At 39.5% G+C, this 24593-nt stretch overlaps 1 protein-coding gene across 6 annotated transcripts in view; it reads right to left on the bottom strand.

Annotated features, from left to right (window-relative positions):
• LOC145347631 (polypyrimidine tract-binding protein 2) overlaps positions 1-24162 on the bottom strand; it is a 63855-nt gene extending 39693 nt beyond the window's left edge. For 4 of the 6 annotated variants that reach the window (XM_080195275.1, XM_080195273.1, XM_080195276.1 and 1 more), the window contains exons 1-4: positions 24063-24162; positions 23171-23201; positions 11159-11231; positions 5892-6064 (exon numbers count right to left, since the gene is read on the bottom strand). In XM_080195275.1, coding sequence (XP_080051401.1) covers positions 5892-6064; positions 11159-11231; positions 23171-23201; positions 24063-24070 — 285 coding nt within the window. In that variant the 5' untranslated portion in view covers positions 24071-24162. Of the gene's footprint in view, positions 1-5891; positions 6065-11158; positions 11232-12002; positions 12057-23170; positions 23202-24062 lie in introns of all 6 variants that reach the window. The other 2 variants (XM_080195277.1, XM_080195278.1) reach the window with 2 other exon arrangements.
• Between the last annotated feature and the right edge of the window lie 431 nt (positions 24163-24593).

Raw genomic sequence — 24593 nt, 5'->3', positions numbered from 1 at the left:
CCCCGATGTCTCCTCAGAGCACATGTTAAAGAACCTCCTGTTTATCTGATCTTGTTCTGACTGAACTGCTAAACATTCAACTTGACTGTGTGTTCCCGTTGTTGGCTGATACTGTTAACAGTTTTCTTTTTCAGGTAGTTACTGTCCCCCTCTCTTTAAAATCATTATTATTCCTCTTCTCAAATTATGAACCCATAATGCCAAGATCCTTGCAAACAACAACTGCAACTTCAACTTCCTTTTTCCCTTCATAGTCCTTGAACTCACCATCATCTCTCAAACCTAGAGAAAGAGATTTACACTTATTTCTTCCAATTTGGTTTACTGTATTAGCTGTTCACAATGCAGTCTCCTTCACACTGGGAAAACCAAATACAGACGGGGCAACTGATTTACAGAACATCTCTGATCAGTTCACAAGCATGAACCTGAGCTTCCAGTGCCATGTCATTTAATTCTGCACCTTGCTCCCATACTGACATTTCTGTGACAGACCTGCTATACTGTTCTTGGAAAGCTCAATGCAAGCTTGAAGAACACCGATTAGGCACATCACAGACTTCCGGACTCAAGGATGAGTCGAACAATTTCAGACCCTGAACTCCCTTGCTTTGCATATTTCAACTTTTCTCTTATTTTTACTTTCAAAGAATAGCAAACCTGCTCTCAGCACCTCTTTTCTTTTCATCTGCAATTCTCCTGCCATTCAATGTGTCCTCTCTCCCACCCTATCGTAGATCTCCCTTTTGTCCTTATTCCACTCACTCATTGCTCAAAACCTGCAACATCTAACTTTTTACAGTTCTGACGAAAGGTCATCAACCGAAATGATAGCTTTGACTGAGCATTTCCAGGATTTTCTTTTTAATTCAGATTTCCAGGAGACAATTTAAACAATAGAAGAGTTTACATTTGATCAGGAAGTGGGTTTGGATAGGCTGACTTACTTAAAATAGATTGGATGAATCGATAAGACCAGATAAAATGCATCCAAAGATACTGAAAAGTGAGAATGGAAATTGCAGAGGCACTGGCCATAATTTCTCAGTTTTGTCGACTAAGGGTAGTGACAGAGAACGGAGAATAACCAACGCCATTCCTTTGCTGAAAATGTAAAAATAAGCCCAGCAACAACAAGCCAGTCAGTTTAACTTTGATGATAGGGAAATGCAGTTAATAAAGCACATAATATCCGAGGTGATAAATGGGCAGATTATAAAAGAAAGGCGATTATGTTGAACTTGTACAAGACACTATTTTGTACTCAGCTGCAGTATTTTGCCCACTCTGGGCACTGCACTTCAAGGGTGTGAGAGAATCAGAAATGAATGATTCCAGGGATGAGGAACTTCAGTTATTAAAAGCTGACAGGAGAAGTGGGGATCTTTGTCTTTGAGGAAAAGATTTGAAATTTCATAGAAGTATTCAAACTCATTGGAGGGGTATGGACCGATTAGATAGGAGGAAACTGTTCTCACTTGTGAAAGGATCGGGAATGAGAGGGCACAGATTACAAGTAATTGGCAAAAGAAACAAAAGCAATATAAGAAAAAGTACTTTCCCACACAACTTCAATTGTTAAAGTCTGGAAGGAATTGTCTCAATGTGGTAGAGGCAGGTTCAATCAGAGCATTCAAAAGGCAATTAGACTGTTACCTTAAATGGAAGGATGTGCAGGGTTATGGGGAGGAGACAGGTAAATGGCAAAAAGTGAATTACTCATTCGGAAAACAATAGACATGGTGGGCCGAATGTCTGCCTTCTGCTACAATTTTGTAAAGTACAGATTTTCACTGATTACATCAATTATGACTCCTCAGATACTGAAGCTGTCCCTGTCCACATCTAGCAAGACCAAGATAATATTCAAGCTTGGGCTGACAAGTTACATTCACATCACCCAAATGTCAGTAAATAACCATCTCCAACAGTAGAAAATATAACTTTTTCCCCTGAACATTCATTAGTCTTAATATTGCTGATCCCCCACCGTCAACACGCTGGGAGTTACCACTGACGAGAAATTGAACCAGCCATATATATACTCTGGATGCAAGAACCAGTCAAAGGCTGCAGTAATTCAGCTCCAAATCCCCAAAGTCCATCCATCAACCACAAGAGACAAGTCAAGAATGTGACAGAATACTGCCTATTTGCTTGAATGAATGAGTGTAGTACAATGGTTCCATCCACGACAAAGCAGCACACTTAATCACACCCCAACCGCCATCTTAAAAGATTGGTTAGGGCAAGATTAGGGCCAGTCAGATTCAGTGGTGGGAAGTTGTGCGTGGAGCCTGAAGAGACAGGAGAGGCACTGAATATTTTTCGTCAGTATTCACGCAGGAAAAGGTCAACGTAGTCGAGGAGAATACTGAGATACAGGCTTTTAGACTATACAGGATTGAGGTACATAAGGAGGTGTTAGCAGTTCTTGAGAGTATGAAAATAGATAAGTTCCCTGGGCCGGATGGGATTTACCCTAGGATTCTCTGGGAGGCTAGGGAGGAGATTGCAGAGCCTTTGGCTTTGATCTTCATGTCATCATTGGCTACAGGTATACTGCCAGAAGACTGGAGGATAGCAAATGTTGTCCCCTTGTTCAAGAAGGGGAGTAGAGACCATCCTGGGAATTATACACCAGTGAGCCTTACTTCTGTTGTGGGCAAAGTTTTGGAAAGAATTATAAGGGATAGGATTTATAATCATCTAGAGAGAAATAAATTGATTAGGGATAGTCAACACGGTTTTGCGAAGGGTAGGTCGTGCCTCACAAACCTTATCGAGTTTTTTGAAAAGGTGACCAAAGAGGTGGATAAGGGTAAGGCAGTTGACGTGGCATATATGGATTTTAGCAAAGCGTTTGATAAGATTCCCCATGGTAGGCTACTGCAGAAAATGCATATGCATGGGATTGAGGGTGATTTAGCAGTTTGGATCAGGCATTGGCTAGCTGATAGAAGACAGAGGGTGGTGGTTGATGGGAAATATTCAACCTGGAGTTCAGTTACAAGTGGTGTACCTCAAGGATCTGTTTTGGGGCCACTGCTGTTTGTCATTTTTTATAAATGACATAGATGACGGTGTAGAAGGATGGGTTAGTAAATTTGCTGATGACACCAAAGTCGGAGGAGTTGTAGACAGTGAGGATGCGTGTCACAGTTTGCAGAGGGACACAGATAAGCTGCAGAGCTGAGCTGAGAGGTGGCAAATGGAGTTTAATGCGGAAAAGTGAGGTGATTCACTTTGGCAAGGGTAACAGGAATACAGAATATAGGGCTAATGGAAGGACTCTTGGTAGTATCGACAAACAGAGAGATCTGTGTACGTGTGCATAGATCCCTGAAAGTTGGCATCCATGTTGATAAGGTTGTTAAGAAGGCATACGGTGTGTTAGCTTTTATTGATAGAGGGATTGAATTTCGGAGCCGTGAGGTCACGCTGCAACTGTACAAAACTCTGGTGCGGCTGCACTTGGAGTATTGCGTACAGATCTGGTCGCCGCATTATAAGGAGGACGTGGAGGCATTGGAAAGGGTGCACAGGAGGTTTACCAGGATGTTGACTGGTGTGGTGGGAAGGTCTTATGAGGAAAGGCTGAGGGACTTGAGGTTATTTTCGTTAGAGAGAAGGAGGTTAAGAGGTGACCTAATTGAGGCATATAAGATGATCAGAGGGTTAGATAGGGTGGATAGTGATAGCCTTTTTCCTTGGATGGTGATGGTTAACACAAGGGGACATAGCTTTAAATTAAGGGGTGGTAATTATAGGATGGATGTCAGAGGTAGGTTCTTTACTCAGAGGGTAGTATGGGCATGGAATGCCCTGCCTGCAGCAGTTGTGGACTCGCCAACTTTAAGGGCGTTCAAATGGTCAGTGGATAGGCATATGGATAACATTGGAATAGTTTAGGTTAGAGGGTCATTAGATTGTTGCGCCGACCAGTGGAACCATCGAGGGCCAAAGGGCCTGTACTGCGCTGTAATGTTCTATGTTCTATCTGAAACATTCATTCCTTCCATCATCAGTGAGTACCATTTACTAGATTTATTGCAGCAAATCACCAAGGCTGCTTCGACAGTTCCTTCTAAACTTGCAAGTCACACACCATCCTGATTTGAAACTATACTGTAGTTCACTCTGATCTTAACTTTAGCTATTTGCCCTAGTTATCTCTTATGGGGCTCAGTGTCAAATTTTGCTTTACAGTACTCTTCTGAAATGCCTTTGGATGTTTTACGTTAAAAGGCGCTATATATAGATTGTGGACCACTGAACAACAGAACAAACAGAATATTTTAATATAAAGAGTTGCAATATGTACCATAAAGAAAGTATCACAATGTAGATACATTGATTGAAATACTGCATATCACTGAATTTGCTACCTGTCTTAAATTGCAGAAGTTTAATTTTGTGTGCCATTTTCATAGAATCATATGGAAATACAAGACAAAGAGAGACTATACAGCCCAACTAGTCCATGTTAGTGTTTATTCTCCACATAAGCAGTCATCCTAAACCCACGGGCCTGCTTTATTCCCATATTCCTTGATCACACTGCCCTTCAACTAGTTTCCAAACTATTTTTAAACATCAACATGGTTTCTGCTTTCATTACTAATTTCAGTAGGTATTACATTGTTTCACAGCCTTCTGCTTAAAACTGTCTTCTCTCCTGAATATTTTACACATTAAAAACCGGTGAAAATATTAGGGAATTATTGGCAATCAAACAATGCCCATCATAAATTCTCCTTCAAAATATGACAAGGATTAATCTTCAGAAACTGCCTGCTAAACGAGAGATAATTAAGCTCATTGAAGGCTTCAGAATTCAGCTTCAGTGACTAGAGAGAGCACACACAAAAAAAATTTAAAAAAAGATGACCAGGTATTCATCAAAGTATTAATTCTTGAGATGGAAAAACAAACTAAAAAAATGTATTGGTTCATACTGCTTGTATGGAACTAGATGAACTCAATTTTCTGATGCATTTAAATTTGAGTATATACTGACAAGTAGCAACATGTCTAAAACACAACATACCACTTAAAAAGCATGCTTAATTATGCAATTTTAACAATTATATTGAAAATTTGATCATCAGAACAACCCAAGTAGTATTCCATTTAACTCAGTGTGAAAAGTTATAAGGATACTCAACTATGGGTCTGGAGGCTAATGAAAATGTACAGCCCACATATTTCCAACCATTTCCGCATACATTGGCAAGCTAAGCATTAAGACTCTTGTTAAGTAACATTTTCCACCCACAACTTACTCAAATTCCCAACTTGAGCGTAAATAAAGTATAAAACCAGAACACTGACTTATTTCTTATGATAAAGGCTCTGACCAATCTCTTTTATTACCGTCAGCATTGTATTTTATTTCCAAATCCATCATTCAGTGTTAAATAGCAGTCATCCAATCGTTAGCACATTTTTCTCCTTATTATAGAGATAACGCTGAGGTTATCAAACTCTTCTCACTAATGAGCAAGTGCAAATTCTGTAATCCTCTAACATGTACTAGGAAAGGGAATGGAAATATTTGAACAGATAAATGATTAGACAATAGTAGAAAGTTTTTGAATCTGGTTAAATGTCACTACACCATTAAAGGTAACCTCAAACACTTTGTGCTCATACCAATTTTTCCAGAGATAGAAAAGGAAATATTTAATGTGCTTTACATTTCAACTGTTAAAAGTTATTTTGCAAATAACAGGGAGTACTTTAAAATATTTATATATTAAAAATAAAAGTTCAGAACATGGTGAACAGTACTCACATTTAGCATCCTAATTAAAGTATCAACTGCAGCGCTAGATACATTAGCTTCAAACAATTACACCCACCAGGAATCTATTCCAGATTGTACATACCTGGTTTTTCCCTTTCAGCATCAGAATGTTGGTAACCTTTCCAAATGGCAAGCCCAAAGCTATGACCTCAGTTTCCATGACTTCACTGGGCAGTTTCCTAATATGCAGAACACGGGATGGTGCACCGATCATCTTATCGTCACCTTTGAATTTCTTACTGTCATTGCCATTAGCTGAAGAACGTAATAAAATGCAACATTTGCTCAAGTTTAAAAATAGCAGCGAAAATCTGTTATCACATGAAAAAGGTCTGGATTTTCTGAAGTGATTTTGAAAAATAGAAATTGCTAGAATCTAAAAAGCATAGTCTAACTAATGGAATGTTGAATGCAGGCAAATTAGTTGCATTGTACATTGTCAGATTGGGCATTCAAAAATCAGTTCATAGCACTGAGCAAATATTTTCTGCAATTCAAGGCATAGGAAAATGGAAGAGGTCTTAAAGAACTAGCTTATATTTTAGTTATATCCTAATTTTGAATATTAAAATTTTGAACTACTGATGGGAAAACAGCAACAATTGTCTTTATCTCCAGAAAACATGACAAAATATTAGTCAGATTATACAGTGGTGTGATATGTTCCAGTATAAACATGACCAAAAAACTTAAATAGAAAGAGCTCATAAAAAGCTTAACAAAAAAAAAGCTATATGTCAACTGGTACAGACAGGAAGTGCAGATCATTTATAGAATTCAGTACATAGAATATTAAGTATTTAAAAAATTATTTCCTTACTTTATGACTCTTTCAAACTAAAGCCACAACATGGGAATCTATATCCAACACCAACATTAACCCCGCAACCAAAACTGGTTCTTTGCTATCTGAAAGAATTGATTTTAATTCAAAACAACTAAATAACCACACCACTGAGCAATCTTCAGTTAACTCTCTTTTTCCCAATTACATCAAGGGTTGCACGCAAGTTCACATTAAGCATGCAATGAGCAAATCTTTCTACAAACACTGAGTTAAGTATGAAAATTTAACTTCTGGTGAAGGTGGTGTGCGGGACAGACAGAAAAATGGAGATGAATCAAGAAGAAATCAGTAGCTACTTAAGAGATCAGGAAACACAAAATAATCATTAGTTGGTGGAGATAAATTATTTCCTCTGGTGGAAGTCTGGAACAGCAGGAAAGATGGCCAGCTAGGTGAACCGGCCACAGTAAACTGCCCCTTCATGTCAAAAAGATATGTAGGTTAGGTTCATTTAATGTTTTATTTAAGTTTATTTAATTTTTAAAATTGATTTAATTTATCTTATTTAATTTTTTTTTAATTTAATTTTCTATTCAAGTTTTTTGGTCATGTTTATACTGGAACATATCACACCACTGTATAATCTGATATTTTGTCATGTTTTCTGGAGATAAAGACAATTGTTACTGTTTCCCCATTAGTTCAAAATTCTAATATCCCTTCTGCACTATTGGGATTCTATGTTCAAGGGAACATAATGCTGAAATTGGAACGAGGTTTTTCAGAAGTGATGTCAGGATGCACTTCTTCACACAAAGTAGTGGAAATCTGGATCTCTTCCACTCCAAAAAACAGCTGATGGCAAATCAATTGAAAATTTCAAAAATAAGATGGGCAAGATTTTCATTGAACCAGAAGTAAAGATTACAGAATCAGCAGGGATTATTGGAATTGATCTACAAATTCAGCTAGAAATTTACAAGTAGCAAATTAGGCTCCAGGGGTTGAATAGCCTGAATCTTTTTTGTTCTTAAGTAATCACCAAGGGCAGAAGAGTCAAGACCAATTGCAATGTTCAGGTGAAGTGAATTGAGAAGGCAGGGGAAAATTGGACTCGACACGGAGATGCAACTTAATACCCAAAGATTATGGGACAATCTTACCAAGAGAATCGTGCCCATTTTGTTGGGCGAGCTCTTCTGTATGACCTTACATCACAGAGAAAAAAATTAGGCAAAATGTGATTCCCATTAGTCGAGGAAATGAGTGGAGTCTATTCACATGGGAAGCCAGTTGCTGACTGCCAGAGGGCACCACTGTGGATGTGCCAAACTCCCAGCGCGCTAACTGTTCACAATCCCCAACTGCTGAGTGTGCAGCCCCCACCTCATCCCTTTAACACTACCCGGTGGACAGTCCATGATGCCAGGCTGGCACTGCCAGGATCCTAAGATGGCCTAACCAAACTAACAAAATCTATAACAATCAAGTCTTAAATTTCTCATTAGACTGCAGAACCGTATGAAAATAAAAGTCCAGCTTTAGAACATGATCAATATTTCAAAGCCTTTATTTAAATAAATCCCTTCACAGATCATACTTTTGACAACAAAATTAGTATATCCTTGTGCTTTGGATTAAACATGCAAGATTGACTGCATACTATTTGCTAGGGTACTAGTTGTAAACATTCCATCAGTCGATTTTGACATGAAGCTAACAGCAACAACCATAACGCACTTTAAAAGGTTGCCTGATGGAGAATGCATAATAGAAGTGATAGCGGATGTGACATGACGGCGAATTGGGAGGGGACGGGGTGGGGGGGCTGCGGCTGCTGTTGAGAAGATGTCAGAAGCCAGGGGTTAAATTAAAAAGAGGAACTTTGAGGTCAATCATTTTTGGATTATTTAAACGAGCCACATGCAAACGAAGACAGAAGACAAATCGGAAGAATTACCATGTGGCTAAAGGGCTCCAATGGGAAAGAAGAGTTATGGAACACTGACACCAGTACTGGGATAAGGAGAAGCTGTACCGGTGGGAAGGTTTCTATCTAAACCAGAATGGAATCAGCGTACTAGCAAAAAAGATGAACAGGGTGACAGTGAGGTTTTAAAACAGTTAAGTCAGGAGGAGCATCTACAAAAAATTATATGCCTAAATATGTTAACAAAAAAATGGAATTAAGCATCTGTCAAGCCAAATTAAGAGAAGACTTAAATGGTCAGAGAATAATTAGTTATAAAATAGCAGTGTAAAAATATGCTTAAAACATTGAGAAAGTAATATTAAAATTATTCAAAAGTGTTTGAACAGCTATGCAGTGTCCATAATTTTGCAAGGTATAGTGGGAATTACTAAGACATGGCTACAGAAAAACCGAACTTGAAATTAAACATTGCAGTATACAACACGATAAGATGGAATGAGACAAAAAAGGATGTAGAATAGCTGTACTCATTTGAGATAGCTTGTGGTAGCAGAAAAATGTGGAACGACCAACAATAAAACAGAATGCATGTGGATCGAGATAAAAGAATAAATCACACTAATAGAGATAAACTATGGCAATCTAATATCTGGAGGGAAGTGGATGAAGAAACATTCTAAACACAGCAAAATAAGGAAGGGAATATGGCCACTAATGAATAGAGAGGATAGAAATTAGACAGTAATTGCAAAAATCACATATTAAGTAATTATTTTGCTTCAGAATTCATTATGACAAATCAGGAAGCCTTGATATTGGAAGATGAAAGCAGGAATGATTTAACCACATTTGAAATAAATAAACTCATCAAAAAGGATAAAATATCTGAACCAGAAGGATGGCATTTGTGAATTTTAAAACCTGGATTACATCAACCAATATAGGCTAAGCAACATTGTAGGTCCTGACAAGAACACTTTTTCACTTTGTGCTGCAAGGCAAACTTGTGTGCACCCTACAGGAACTGATCAAAGATTTTACTACCAACAATCATGGGAAATCCTGTTCTGATAGCTGTTGCTTTCCAATAACTAGGTTGTAAATCAGAACATTTCCATGTTCAGATGGACCCTCCAAAAAAAGTTTTTTGGAAGGTTAATGATAGTTTTTTTTGGGGGGGAAGGAACAGCTGCGATCAGACTGAGTCATTAAATAGTGTGTACACATTTCGATGAAATATAGGAGCTGTTGCATGGAAAGATCATCTTCCACCCACAATGGCTGAAAATTCACTGAACATCTGTGAGTAGATTTTCCTCCTGGAAGTGGTGAATCATGAGGTGACTGAGTCCATCTGGATACTGCTTTCTCTCACCCAAGTGTGTTGGGCAAAGACTATGAAATTCTGGCACTTGAGTCCTCTGCTCTTGGAGCAAAGGATGTATGCACCGCTGCCTTCATTTTAAGATCATGTGATGCAGTCTGTCTCCTTCTCCATGTATCCAAGCTCTTTACAGGTGATCACCTATTACACTAGGGACATCCCCGCATGCATAATTCTGAATTTGCTTGATCCTCATCAACAGAAATTGAAGGAACCTCCATAGGGCATCAGCTAGCTCAGCTAATTTATAAATTATGAATAATAAATATTATTTCAATCAATAAAGAGCACATTTATTAATAACTGCCATGACTGCCTGAGGTGATCATCTCAGAGCTGTACTGCCTTGCCAAGAAATTTGGAACAACCCTCAATATAAAATATCCTTAGTTGCTATTTACTCTTTCCTCTTTCAACTACACACCAAATAATGAATTTATTGATCTCCCATGCACAATGCTGTCATACTGCAGATTCCCATAAATTATCTGCTAGATTATTTCAAGATTTCAGTGGTTATGACCAAGTGGAAAGTTGGAAAACCTCTAGAGATTTGAACCCAAATTCAACTAGTCTCAGTAGCTAAATGATTCAACGGTAATAATTTTCAACACTGATTGTTAAGATTGAACCAGTTACAATTAAATAGCTGTGTTAAATATTAAGGATCAGTTATTTTCAATAATTAAGTTTATCATGGCTCTTTCGACTGTGGTGTAGGCCTACTACACTGGGTATTTCAATGCCAATGGCTATCTGATTTGACGTCGTGTGAAATGGCAGAGAACACGGTGGGGGTCTTGTCTGTTTTACACACCTTTAAAAGGCTCAGTTAAATGCAAGATGGTCAACCATTATCTCAGAAATTGCCCATGCTTGAAATTCCAGGCAGAAAATCCGGGAAATATTCCATTTCAAACTGACGTGCTTTAGAAAACAAAAACATTGCGTTTCAGTTATGAAGTGGGGTTTCTGGATTGATCCTGGAGGGTAAATTCTGCAATTTTTCTCCCTAATGTCATTCATCAACTAAGATGGCTATACACTGACTTTAAAGAAACCCAAATGAAAGCCATATCTGATGATATCAGTGAAACTAGAAAATGAAAATACATCACCTTTACACAACCATCCCACCCCATAGGGAAGCGTCAGACCATCATTCAGTAATGTATTAAATTATAAGCATATTAAGTACACAAGAGTTACAACAAAGAACTACGTTCTAAACTGTGGATAACCTACCAGTTACAACCACACTGCTCATGGTAGAGTTTGAGCTACTGAGAATGGTGCCGGAAAGTTCGTCAGATCCCCGCTGCAAGAACAAAAGAGTCATAATTTTATTAAAACTATTCAGATATATTCAGATTAATGCTTAAAACTGTTTTTTCAAAATGGCTTCCAGAAATCAATGTGATTAAAATACATCATATTACTGTCCAGCAAAGTTACAACGATCACAAATTTATGGAAACGTGAAACCTGTGGGACAACTTAAGCAAACAGGCAAGAATCAGTGACAAAATGAATTCAACCGTACCAGTTCTTTAAAACTCCACAAGAGTTACGATATAAAAGGTTACTTTAACCTAAGCCTTATTTAAGGAAGTCTAATGTCCCCTACTCAGAATTGCTAACTATTACCACTAGAGATGAAGGTGCATCTTAATAAAAATAATTGTGCTACCATTTTGGCACTACATAGAATGAACATCTAAGATAAAATGTTGCTGGTCACTTTAATTCTTAAGAGCCCTATAAAGAAATTTGTTTATCCAGTAGCAATATTTCCATCTGATATGCAAACCTAACTAGGTTATCATGTGTCCTTAGCAGTGTTAATTTTCTAGCTTAGCATATTACAATAAAGCCACAGCTAATATTCAAAAACATCACTCTGTGAGGTCTTGTTGCTTTAGTGTTTCAGTTCAAAAAGATGTGAAATCAACTTCTCTAAGCAACGACGCACAATCCATGGCAATTCAAGCTTCAATGCTCCAGAATTCAGCTAGTGTTTTTATTCGCTGCTCGTACATATTTAGATCTTGTGCTTCGAGATTTTTGAAGTGTCATTCCTAACACTTACCTATTGGTCGATAAACTCTAAAGTAGAAAACCCAAAAGCCATTAGTATCGACAACTAGAGAAATGTGAATGGAAATATTGTTAGGCTTTGCGTGTTCTTAAACACAAAGTATTTTGTAAACACAATATAGTTAACATTTTGAAAAGCTATATTTACTTCCTTTTCCCCAACTAGAAGTACAAACTGACTGAAAATACTTTGCTCAAGTACAGCCGCCAATAATTTCTAAGCCATAAATCTGAATAAATTTCAATTTTCCTACATATCATTCATCCATAGCATAAATGCAATTGAGATATAAATGATATAAAGTTCAGTTGTGCAAACAAAAAATAGTGACATCAAGCAAAAACTCAGTGTAACAGTCAGAGGGGGAAACCAGTGACCAACAGTGATCTCTGCATTCCTTCACCTCCTGGTTTTGTAATTGTTCTACCTTTCTGGTACAGCTGGCAAAAGCCTGCGGCTTTAAAAAAAAACTCATGGGATGTGGGCAAGGCCAGCATTTATTGCTCATCCCCAACTGCACTGACAAAGTGGCTTTGAACCACTGCAGTCCATGTGATGTAGGCATACCCATATTGCATGGCACTTGCTTGGCACAAACATTAGTGATCAGGCCAAGCCTTGCTGCATTTGGAAATGGACTGTCTCAGTCTCTGAGGAGTCACAAATGGTGCTGAACATGGTCATGAAGTCCCCTTACGATGGAAACATGGTCATTGCTTAAGCAGCTTAAGATGGTTGAGCCTAGGACACCAACTTTAGGAATCCTTGCAGTGATGTCCTGGAACTGAGATGATTGACTCTCCAACAATCATGATACCACAACCATCTTCGTGCTAGTTATGACTTCAAGCAGCAAAATTGGTGGTGGAACGGCAAATTTTGCTGAGGGTGTGGCGTCTACAGAAGGATCTAGATAGGCTGGGCGAATGGGCCAGGAAATGGCAAATGGAATTTAATGTTGGCAAGTGCGAGGTGGTCCACTTCGGTAGGAATAATGGTAGGAAGGATTATTACTTACGTGGCGAAAAACTGCAGCAGGCGACGGTGCAGAGGGATCTTGGGGTCCTTGTGCATGAGTCGCAAAAACCCAGCTTGCAGGTGGTCAGGAAGGCGAATGGGATGCTGACCTTCATAGCGAGGGGGATTGAATATAAAAGTAGGGAGGTCTTGCTGCGGCTGTATAGGGCATTGGTGAGGCCGCAGCTGGAGTACTGTGTGCAGTTTTGGGCGCCATACTTACGCAAGGATATTTTGGCCTTGGAGGGAGTGCAGAGGAGGTTTACTAGGCTGATGCCGGAGTTGAGGGGGTTGAGCTATGAGGAGAGGCTGAATAAACTAGGCTTGTGCTCGTTAGAGTTTAGAAGAATGAGGGGAGATCTCATTGAGACATATAAGATGATGAATGGGATGGATAGGATAGAGGTGGAGAGACTCTTCCCGCTCAGAAAGGATAGTAGGACTAGGGGGCACAGCCTCAAGATAAAGGGGGGGCGGTTTAGAACGGAGTTGAGGAGGAACTTCTTCACTCAAAGGGTGGTGAATCTCTGGAATTCTCTGCCCGTTGAAGTGATGGAGGCTACCTCGCTAAATATTTTTAAGACGCGGGTTGATGGGTTTTTGATAAGAGAGGGGATTAAGGGTTATGGGGAGAGGGCGGGAATGTGGAACTGAGCCACGACAGATCAGCCATGATCTTATTGAATGGCGGGGCAGGCTCGAAGGGCTAGATGGCCTACTCCTGCTCCTATTTCTTATGTTCTTATGTTCTAAAAAATTTCACCCAAGTCCCATTGACTCCAGCTCTGCTACAGCTCCTCGATGCCACACTTGGTCAAATGCAGCCTTGATATCAAGTGCAGTCACTATTGCTTTTGGAGTTCAGCTCTTCTGTCCATGTTTGAACCGAGGCTGCAATGAAGTCAGGAACTGAGTGCCTTAGTGTAATCCAAACTGAGCATCAACAAGCAGGTCTATGCTAAGCAAGTGCCACTGGAAAGCACTGATGACGACACTGTCCATCACTTCACTGGTGGTGCGAGTAGGCAGAAGGAGTGGTAATTGGTAGGCTTGGGTGTGTCCTTTGTAACTGTATTAGAACAGTTTAGTTAGGGCTGTGGCAAGTTATGAAGCGCAAGTCATCACTACTGTCACAAGGATATTTTCAGGATCCAAAGCCTTGGCAGCATCCAGTGCCATCAGCCATTTCTTGATATACGTGGAACAAATTGCATTTACTGAAGACTGGCATCCACTGGCAGGTGAAACTAGAGAGCATGGCCTCAAAATAAGGGGGAGCAGATTTAGGACTGAGTTGAGGAGGAACTTCATCATCGAAAGGTTGTGAATCTGTGGAATTCCCTGCCCAGTGAAACAGCTGAGGCTACCTCATTGAATGTTTTTAACACAAGGATAAATTTCTGAACAGCAAAGGAATTAAGGGTTTACGGTGAGCGGATGGGTAAATGGAAGTGAGTCCACAAAAAAAATCAGCCACGATCTTATTGAATGGTGGAGCAGGCTCGAGGTCTACTCCTGCTTCTAGTTCTTATGACATGCAGAGGGGGCTGTGATGGATCATCCACTTGATACTTCTGACTGAATTTGTAGAAATGCTTCGGCCTCATCTTTTGGGCACATCATTGAAGATGGGGTATTTGTGAAGCCTCCTCCTCCTCCAGTGAGTTACTTAATTGTCCACCACCAATTGACACTGGACATGGCAGGACTGCATAGCTTAAATCTGATCGTTTGGTTGCAGATTCACTTAGCTTTGTTTATCACTTGCTGCTTATGCTGTTTGGCACGGATGGAGTCCAATATAGTAGCTTCACCAGATTGATACCTCATCTTTAGATATGTCTGGTGCTGCTCCCGGTATGGTCTCCTAAACTCTTCATTGAACCAAGGTTGATCCCCTGGGTAGGTTAAGACAGAATGAGGGATATGCTCCGCTGTGAGGGTACGGATTGTGGTAGAGCACCATAGTGTACACAGCATCCTACGGTCTCCCAGTCTGGAGTTGTTAGATAAGTTTGAAAGCACGGCCTCCTCTGCATTTCATAACTTATGCCTGCCCTAAATGCACGTGCAACCAATAACCTTAGATGGGAAAATAATACTGGGCGACACGGTAGCACAGTGGTTAGCACGGCTGCTTCACAGCTCCAGGGTCCTGGGTTTGATTTCCGGCTCAGGTCACTGTCTGTGTGGAGTCTGCACTTTCTCCTCATGTCTACATGGGTTTCCTCCGGAAGCTCCGGTTTCCTCCCACAGTCCAAAGATGTGTGGGTTAGGTTGACTGGCCATGCTAAAATTGCCCCTTAGTGTCCTGGGATGTGTAAATTAGAGGGATTAGCGGGTAAATGTGTAAGGATATTGGGATAGGGCCTGGGTGGGATTGTGGTCAGTGCACTTGATGGGCCGAAGGGCCTCTTTCTGCACTGTAGGGCTCTATGTTCAGCGCATAACAGTGTCATTCTTGGTGGCTGCATGCAGGGCAAATCAATTACATAAAAGGTGGGCAGATAACAAAATAGACATCAGGCTTCTTATTGGTACATGCAAAAACACTAATGCCTGTTTGAGGTGTGACCCGAAGTGTTTCTTTTAAAGCTGACACCTGCCTCAATGTGTGCACTATCTGCTGTTAGACATCTGCAAAACAGACACTTTTAAACAACCAGATTTTGGATAATGTACATGTACAAATATTACTCTGGACTCAACATAAATGAGACTGCAACAGGAGCATTACGAAACAAGTATGGCACAGAGTCACATAAGGAGGTACGAGTTGAAATGACCAAAGCTTCCTCAAAGAGGTGGGTCTTAAGTGCCTTAAAGGAGGAAATCAAAGTAAATAAGTAGGTGGTGAGTGGGAATTCCGAAGGTTGGGCCTAGTCAACTAAAGGCCAGGGCCAGCAATTAAAACTGGGAATGTACAAGAGGCCAAAATTAGAGAACCACAGATATCTCTTTGTAAGCAATAGTATGTGTCACTTAAGTTCGAAAAATCTGTATTTAAAAGGTTTCCATATAGCGTGAATTGTTCAGATTTAATTTCTGCTGCCCTTTTCATAACTTATTCCTGCCCTAAATGCACGTGCAACCAATAACCTTAGACGGGAAAATAAATAACGAAGAGACACATATTAAAAAGTTCCAACACAACCTCCAGATAAAAGCACATCAATATCTGCTTGGAGGACATTCATTAACCTCAGCTAACTGTTGGACTTGGTTTAAGTTATACTTATAGTAGCACTAAAACACAAACTAAATTTTGTCAAAATACCATTAAAAATGCTATTTCATGTAGTTTGGTATTAATGGTTAAAACTGAATTTACAAAACATATTTAAAAAAGATTGCTCAACCTGGGGTCCCAATTCAGGTTATACAAATAGGAGAGCCAGGGCTGTATTTTAAAAATTACCATTAGATTGGCGTACAAATTTTTGGCGCAAAGGCCTCTTAAGCCGAGTCAAATAAAACAATACTACAAAATTGGAACACAAATAAGAACATATGGATTAAGCTAGGAAGATGAATTTTCAGCCAAAAGTCATTTTTGAAAACAAAAAGTATAGCAACCAAAATCAAATGAAACATTGCCAAGTTCTTCAGAAACAAACTAATTTGATGTGTGATGCACAAGTAAAATCCAAACAGGAAGTTTTCACTGAAGTTGCAAATTGACCAATAAGCACAACACATATTGTTTACCAACCAATGCAGTGCAAATGTTTCAGGAGCTTCAGCCTATTTGAAAATCCTGGGTAGGGTTTCACAGCGGTAAGATCTAATGGTCTCGCCATCGTCAACAGATTTGACTGATTAAATAAATAGTAAAATCAAATAACAAAATCTTTCAGGGACTGCAACATCATAATGATCTTAATATCATTTTAAGTGTATAAAGTGACGAAAAATGCTGATCAGGTCTCGCCATCGTCAACAGGGTTTCCCAATAGACGCATGCCTCCCAACAGGAAGCCCACAGCGGGAGTGCACGATCAGTGTGACCGTAAGATCCCGCAAGCATAAACAGCAGCAAGATTTTGGCACCTATACTGAAGATACACTAAAATGTGATTCTTTTCATTTAATCCTGAAATAAACTTACGAGGGAGATACGGCTTTTAAAATGCAGGCTAATCATTATACAACAAACCTTCAATTCTGGCTTTTCAATTGCCAGGAAATAGGAAATCAGCATTTGAATATTACAGATAATCGGCTAGTCACAACACTGAAAAAATTACTTTCTAATCTAAACTTGGCAGAGAAGAAAAAATAGGCAAATCAGCCTTTCCTACTTGAGCATCAAATCAATGGGCCTACGAACTGTTTTGGGTGACAGCGCATAGTACAAATATCTAGAAGCATCCAAAACGAACAAAGCAATTAAAAATGCATTAATTTCAAAGACGACATGGTGAATATTACTCCCCTGAAGCAGTATCTTAAGCTGTCATCTGAAACAATATTGCAGTTGTTCAGCTTTAAACTTACAGCCTCTCCCTTATTTGCACTAATTTATAATTTTAGTTATTTTATTGCCAAAAGTATCAGAAGAAAAAACTGAGGGGAATTAATAAAGTAAAGCTTTATTAGAGAATTGCATTAAATGATGAATTGTGAAGCTAGTGCAACATAGCTTAATTAGGCTTCTTAGTACTGTAGCCTGCAAATGGAAGATTAAAATTACCACTCTACCTCACCAATTCAGTTATCCAAAAGCATAAGAACCAGGACTGGAGATGTATGTTTAAAAAAATACAAGATTCAGGACGCCATGCAGTAAAACTTCAGCAAGATTCCAACCCTTAAATACATGCTAAATAATTTGGTTCATATGGCTAAGTTGTGTCACTGATATTAATATCACAGTACCAAAAATTAATTAATTTCTATTCATGACAAAGCTTTCACAAACTAAGAGCAGATATTGTTTTATCTTTCTTGTGCACTTTTAGGTTGTTCATTTCCTATTCTGGCAATTTTCTACAGTGTTTGAAGTTGTTACAGGATTCTCACACAATTTAACAGTACTAGCAAAGCTCAAGGCTACAATAAAAATTGGTGCACTGCTTTACTTGTAAATGAATTATTTCTATAAACTTAGTAAGGCTTTAAGTCTGTGTCAATCTTCATCTTTTAGTTTTGATTTTAAGCAGTAACTTCTGTAATCATTAGGGTTAGACTATTAGCTTCGGGCATTCAATATTTCTATTACTTTGCTGATTTAATAAAACATGAAAGCAGCATTGTGTTTTTGTGATATCACAATTTTTACTTTTATTCCTCAAATATCTTTATTTTAAAGACATTTTCTTCTTTGCTTTTGTATCTTCAATGTGTGCTGGCAGCCCTACATTACCTTGCTCAAGGGTACAAGATTAGATAGTGAGTTTGTGTGCTATTTGGCCATAGAAAGCATTGAAACTGAGTCAATCCTTCTGTCTAAAGGACTTGTATGTAGACCTGCCTGCCAGTAGATGTAATGGGCGTTGATTAGGATTAGGCAAGAGTTCTGCCAGATCTTGTCATTAGATCAAGGGGAATAACGGCAGCACCAAAATCATCACACCGAAGTTCAGGGAACATCCCTTTACAACAATATATTTAAGCATTAAGCCACCTTGGAGTGTTCTTTTATGCCTATCAGATCATACCAGCTCTTTTTAATTATTTCAAAGATTTGACTGATTAAATAAATAGTAAAATCAAATAACAAAATCTTTCAGGGACTGCAACATCATAATGATCTTAATATCATTTTAAGTGTATAAAGTGACGAAAAATGCTGATCAGGTCATACTTCTAAATTCAAATGCAGCTGTGATGTTTCTGCAATTTAATTCCCTCGCGTAAACAATTTAAATACTATTCATACTGTGCATGGAGAAGTGCCCATCCCCATAATGGTACATGAGACCAGGGAATCTAAAAAAAACTCTGCCAAAATGTAAGCATTCTGCAGCAAGGGAACAGCCTACAACCTAGGCAAAATTACTGTTTTAATCAATTCTAATAGAAATAGGAGATCAAGTATATACCTAGTCAATGTGACAAACAGCTTGATCAAGTTATGAGAACGTCAATACAATTAAGATTAGATATTTTAAAAATCAAGTGTAGCTGTCCAAATGAAGAGAATTTTAAGGCAAAACTTCCAATTACCATATTAAAAAATCCTGAGAAAATACTGGTTTGACACCAATTTAAAACTTACATAATTCAACAAACAACAGCACCAATGGAAAACAACTAGTCTTCCGAGAATTCTCAGTATTAGATTACGCAACACATTATACATAAATAAGGAAATCAGCGCAGCGAACAGCAAATTCCAACTAAAACTGGCGCTTGATTTAGCATAGGAAACAATGAAACTCCCACTTAAAAAAAAACTTATGTTTATATAGTGCCTTTCATGACACCGAAATATATCAAAAAATTTCCCCGCCAAAGTACTTTTGACGTATAATCACTTCTGCTGTAGTAAAATGCCATGGCTAATTTGCACAAAATACAATAAGTATTAGCCAGGACACTACAGAGCTCTCTTTGTTTTCCTCAAATGAAGCCATAGGATCTTTCACATCCAATTGAGATAGATTTGGACACTTTTCATGACTCATCCAAAAGACAGCTCCAACACTGCTGCATTCTTTCAGTATTGTGCCAACATGGTAGGCTACATTGAATGCAATTCTCAGTAGTGATGTGAACTATTTGGTTAAAAGGCAAGTGTATAATAGTCCAAACAAAGTCACAAAGGTTACACCATACATAACATAAGAAATAGGAAGTACTAAGAATCTATAAGAATTTATTTCATGTGAAAGGTTGATGTAAAGGAATATGGAATACTCATGTTTTAGGTCTACTAAATATAAACATCAAAGCTCTCAAAAGCAATGCTAAGATTGGTCAGTCAAATAAATAGGATAACATCCTTATCATGGGATGTTTTCATTTGTTTGCTGAATCACAGAAGTTACCCCTGTAATTGTGGGGCTTGTCCACTTGTCAACCCACTAACTAGCAAAACATGTTTTTCTCTTATTTTTGCTCGTACAGGAACAGACGGAAAAAAATACTAAATACATCTTTCCAAAAGCAGCTGTTCAGGCTACTAATGTGTACAAACTAACATTATTTAACTGTAGTCTCTTCTTATGAATCTAGGTTTGTTCTTCCAGTTCTATAAAGTTATTGAAGGAAGAGATGATTATTACGAAACATTTTAGTAGGATACTGTTGTCAATTGCAATTACAACTACAGCAACAACACCATCCGGCAAATGAGGTGCCTATCAGCTCTAGAGGTTGCACATAAGACAGGTGGTTTATGCAAGTGTGTTTTGCAAGGTGGCAATTGGTCTTTAATCGCCAAAGCACCACGATATGAAGCAACGGCAGGAGATAAATAAGGAATTACATCAGGCATGAATTACTTTCTTGGAATTCCAACTTTCAACGAGAGCTTGATGCCTTCACTGCAAATGAAAGCTCAAAATAATTTAAAATGCCAGAAATTTTCTAGCAATTATTTTGTTTTCATTTTCGTATTACTTTACATAGTGTTTACATCAGGAAAACAGGTCATTCAGCCCAAAAGACCACCGCAAAATGAACAAAAAAAATCTGTAAAACACTAAATGAATATACACAGTAGTTTATTTCCTTTGTTATGCAAGATTTATGTAAACACATAACTAGCAAGGTGTCATGTAATTCTGCACAATAGCCCATTTAATAAACCCAAATTATTCCCATCTAGAATAATTTATCCCTACACCAATTATTAAACTGTTGAATATATCACACAAAATAAGAGTGTGGTGACTCACAGTTCTCCATATCATTCATTATGATTCTGGCCTTATACACAATGACTTAAGCACCAGCCTTCTACTGCTTTTGCCTCAGTCCATGGGAAGTTACTCTTTGATCCCCAATATCATATCTCAAAGGAACAATATTTGTAATTTGAAAAAAAGGGAGTGCAAAATAGAATAAAACATGCACTTTATTAGTATTGGCTTCACCAGGCTAACAGTATTGGAATCAGATAAAACCATGATTTTGCAGCTGTGTATGCTTACTGCACATTATCAGAAGTATCTGTTCAGGCCATCTTGAATTTAATATAAAAACAGAGAAAGCTGGAAAACTCAACAGATTTTGAATCTGCAAACCCTTCTTCAGAACTACAGAGAGGGAAGAATGTTTTGGATTAACTTCAGTTCTGGAGAAGGGTCATGCAGAATCAAAACATTAACTCTGCTTTCTCTCCACAGATGCTGCAGGACCTGCTGAGTTTTTTCCAGCTTTCTCGGTTTTTGCTTCCAATTCCAGCATTCTCAGTATTTTGCTTTCATTTCAACTTGAATTTAATAATGTGAATAAAATTGTTACAATTTTATCAAGTATGAAGGACAGAAACACCAGGGATGCTAATACACAAATTCTTTAAGATAGTAGGACAAGTGAGAAGACTTAAAAAAGCACTTGGGGCCTTTGGCTTTATTAATGGAGGAATCGAGTGCAGAAACGTAGAAGCTATGTTAAACCCAAATTACCAGTTAGGACTCAGTTGTACTATTAATACCAGTTAGGACTCAGTTGTACTATTACACTGAGGAAGGATGTCCAGGTCTTGAGAGAGGTTACAGAGGCAACTTGCTAGGACAGTACAAGGAGTAAGGGATTTCAGCTATGTAGAGGGTTTGGAGAAGCTGGGGTTGCTTTGAGAGTGGAGAACATTAAGCTGGTCAAAATTGAATTACTTTGACTAAATAAGGAAAAATGTTGCAGTGGCAAAAGGATCAGGAACCTGAGAGTGCAGGTTTGATAAGGTAATCAGAACCAACGTAGCAAAACTCTTTTTTTTTGGAAAACAATCAAGTTGTAGTGATCTAGGAGACACTGGCTGCCAAGAGTGATGAAATCAGATTGAATAGTAACATTCAAAAGACAACTGAATAAATGTTTGAAGGGAAAAGATTTAGAACTTGGGACAAAAAGATGGGGAGTGAGTGGGATTAATCAGAAATCTTTCAAACACAATCAGAATCCCTACAGTGCAGGAAGAGGCCATTTGGCCCATCCAGTCCACACTGACAGCAAGCCCACCCCAGCCCATTCCCCATCTGAGTGCAATGGACTAAATGTGCTGTTTTATTATTATGTACTTTTAATTCTAACCATTAGAACCAGAACATGTGCTGGAACCAGAATAAGATCGCCAAAGTGCCAAGCTGGATGAAACTCTCACATCATGTTCATAAGATACAGGAGCAGGATTAGGCCATTCATCCCAGAGTCTGTTCCATCATTCGCTCACGGCTCGATATTAATTCCGGTTCAAATCACTGTCTGTGTAGAGTTTGCACATTCTCCATGTCTGCATGGATTTCCTCTGGGTGCTCCAGTTTCCTCCCACAGTCCAAAGATGCACAGGTTAGATTGATTGGCCATGGTAAATTGACCCTAGTGTCAGGGGTATTAGCTGGGTAAATGTGTGGGGTTATGACAGTAGGGCCTGAGTGGGATTGTGGTCAGTATAGACTTGATGGGCCAAATGGCATCCTTCTGCACTGCAAGGATTTTATGATATGTACCTTATTCCCATTCAACTCTCTTCTCCCCATAACACTTGAACGCATTGAGGTACAGAATTACACAGATTCACAACCCTCTGGAAGAAGCAGTTTCTCCTCAACTGTTTTAATACCAGTTATCCAAATTCAGCTTAATCACCAAACAAATTTAACTGAGTCTATGGGTATTCTCTCAGCTTGACTCCCAAATGCTGATTTTACAAAGGACTGTATCCCAATCGCTGATGACAGCAAATAACCCAAGCCCTTCCGTTCAACAGATGCAAAATTCCCCAGGATCTTATGAACTGCCAATGAAATTCAGGGGCAATAATCAGTGACCTGGTTTAATGGGCAAAGGTAAGAGATGTATGTGCATCACAGGGGTACTCAGCACCAGAGAGGTCTCAATTCGCAAGTCCACTTCAATTTTTTCCCCTTGATTTTGGCTCCCTTGGAGGTGCATGTGTCCAGCATATTGACGGGGGGGGGGGGGGGAAGGAGGAAATTATAAATATAACTAAACAAATATTTTTTGATACGTACCTTTATGCCAACTGTAACATCAGTGAGAATGCTGCAAGAGCAAGAAAAAGAGATGTTATTGCAGAGTCAGAATTTGGCCCCGCACGGCTTGATTCGTCCATCTCTTTAGTTTAACACAAAATGATGCCACGTCAAGTTAAGCGTGGACGGCGGCTTTTATATATTTTTTTTAAAAAGGCAGAATTTGCTGACTGCACAACCTGGCGCTCTGCCACTGCTGAAAAGAGCCGTCTCCATATGCCTGCTGGCGCCCTCTCAATATCACTCCACTCCACTCCCCCATTAACTCTTCATCCCATGGTCTGTGCTGACTGTATTTTGTTATTAAAAACGAGGTAAGGGGACTGGGGTGCCAGTTTATATGCAAGCTGTGGGTCCTTTTAATTGATGGAAGGTAATTTAATGTTTGTTTACTGAACAAACAGCGCGCGCGCACACACACACACACAGAGGGAACCATCCATCGCCGGATCTCCCCCAGCGTCTGGCCTTGGCCCTGACTCAGTGTCTGAGCCGAGCGAGGAAAGGGAGGGAGGCGATGGTCAGTGTCCGAGGGTGCCTGGCCCTGCCCTGTCCGGGGAGAAAACGAGCCGGACAGTCACTGCCGCTTGACTTCCTCCCCGGCCTTTTACTGCTTTCCCTCCTTCCCTGAGGAGTGGGGAAGAACAAAGCCTTTCCCGGTAAACAATTCCCGCCATTCAAGCTCAGGCCAGACGTTCACATCAACGTTAAAAACATCGTGCTCGCTATTTACAGCCATCCCTCTCAACAGATCGCCCCGAGCAGCGAATTAACTCTACTGCATCACCTATCCGAGTTTTTCTCCTGAATACACGTGCATTTTTTTTCTCCCCCTCTCTCTCCTTCTCCTCCAATGCTTAACGATACTTACCCGTCCATTGCCGGATTACCAGAGGTTTAGGAGCCAACTGCCGTCGACACTGAACACACAAAATGGCGCCTCGTGTCGTTTGCTTTCCTTCCCTCCCCCCACCTCGGCTCCGGAAACAGCCGAGCGCCGCCATCGGTGTCCGGAAACAGCCGAGCGCTACCATCGGTGTCAGGGAACAACCGAGCGCCACCATCGGTGTCCGGAAACACCCGAGTGCTTCCATCGGTATCCGGAAACAGCCGAGCGCCACCATCGGCTCCACTTCCAGCGACCTCCGGAAATGGCCGAGTGCGGCCGAAGCGCCAGTTGCCAATCTTCCACAGGGCGGAGAGCAGGTGAAGTTTGTGCCATTGGAAGATCTTACAGAAACTATAGAATCCCTACAGTACAGAAAAAGGCCATTTGGCCCAACGCGTCTGTACTGACCACAATCCCAACCCCCCCTATTTTACCCACTAACCCCTGTAACCCACGCATCTCAGGACTCTTAAGCGGCAATTTTTTTTGAGTGTAGCCAATCAACCTAACCCA

Source organism: Carcharhinus amblyrhynchos, chromosome 9 (assembly GCF_965287045.1).
Source record: "Carcharhinus amblyrhynchos chromosome 9, sCarAmb.v2.hapA, whole genome shotgun sequence".
Taxonomy (NCBI): domain Eukaryota; kingdom Metazoa; phylum Chordata; class Chondrichthyes; order Carcharhiniformes; family Carcharhinidae; genus Carcharhinus; species Carcharhinus amblyrhynchos.
Note: the sequence above shows the minus strand (reverse complement) of the source record. Positions and strands in the feature narration are given on the sequence as shown.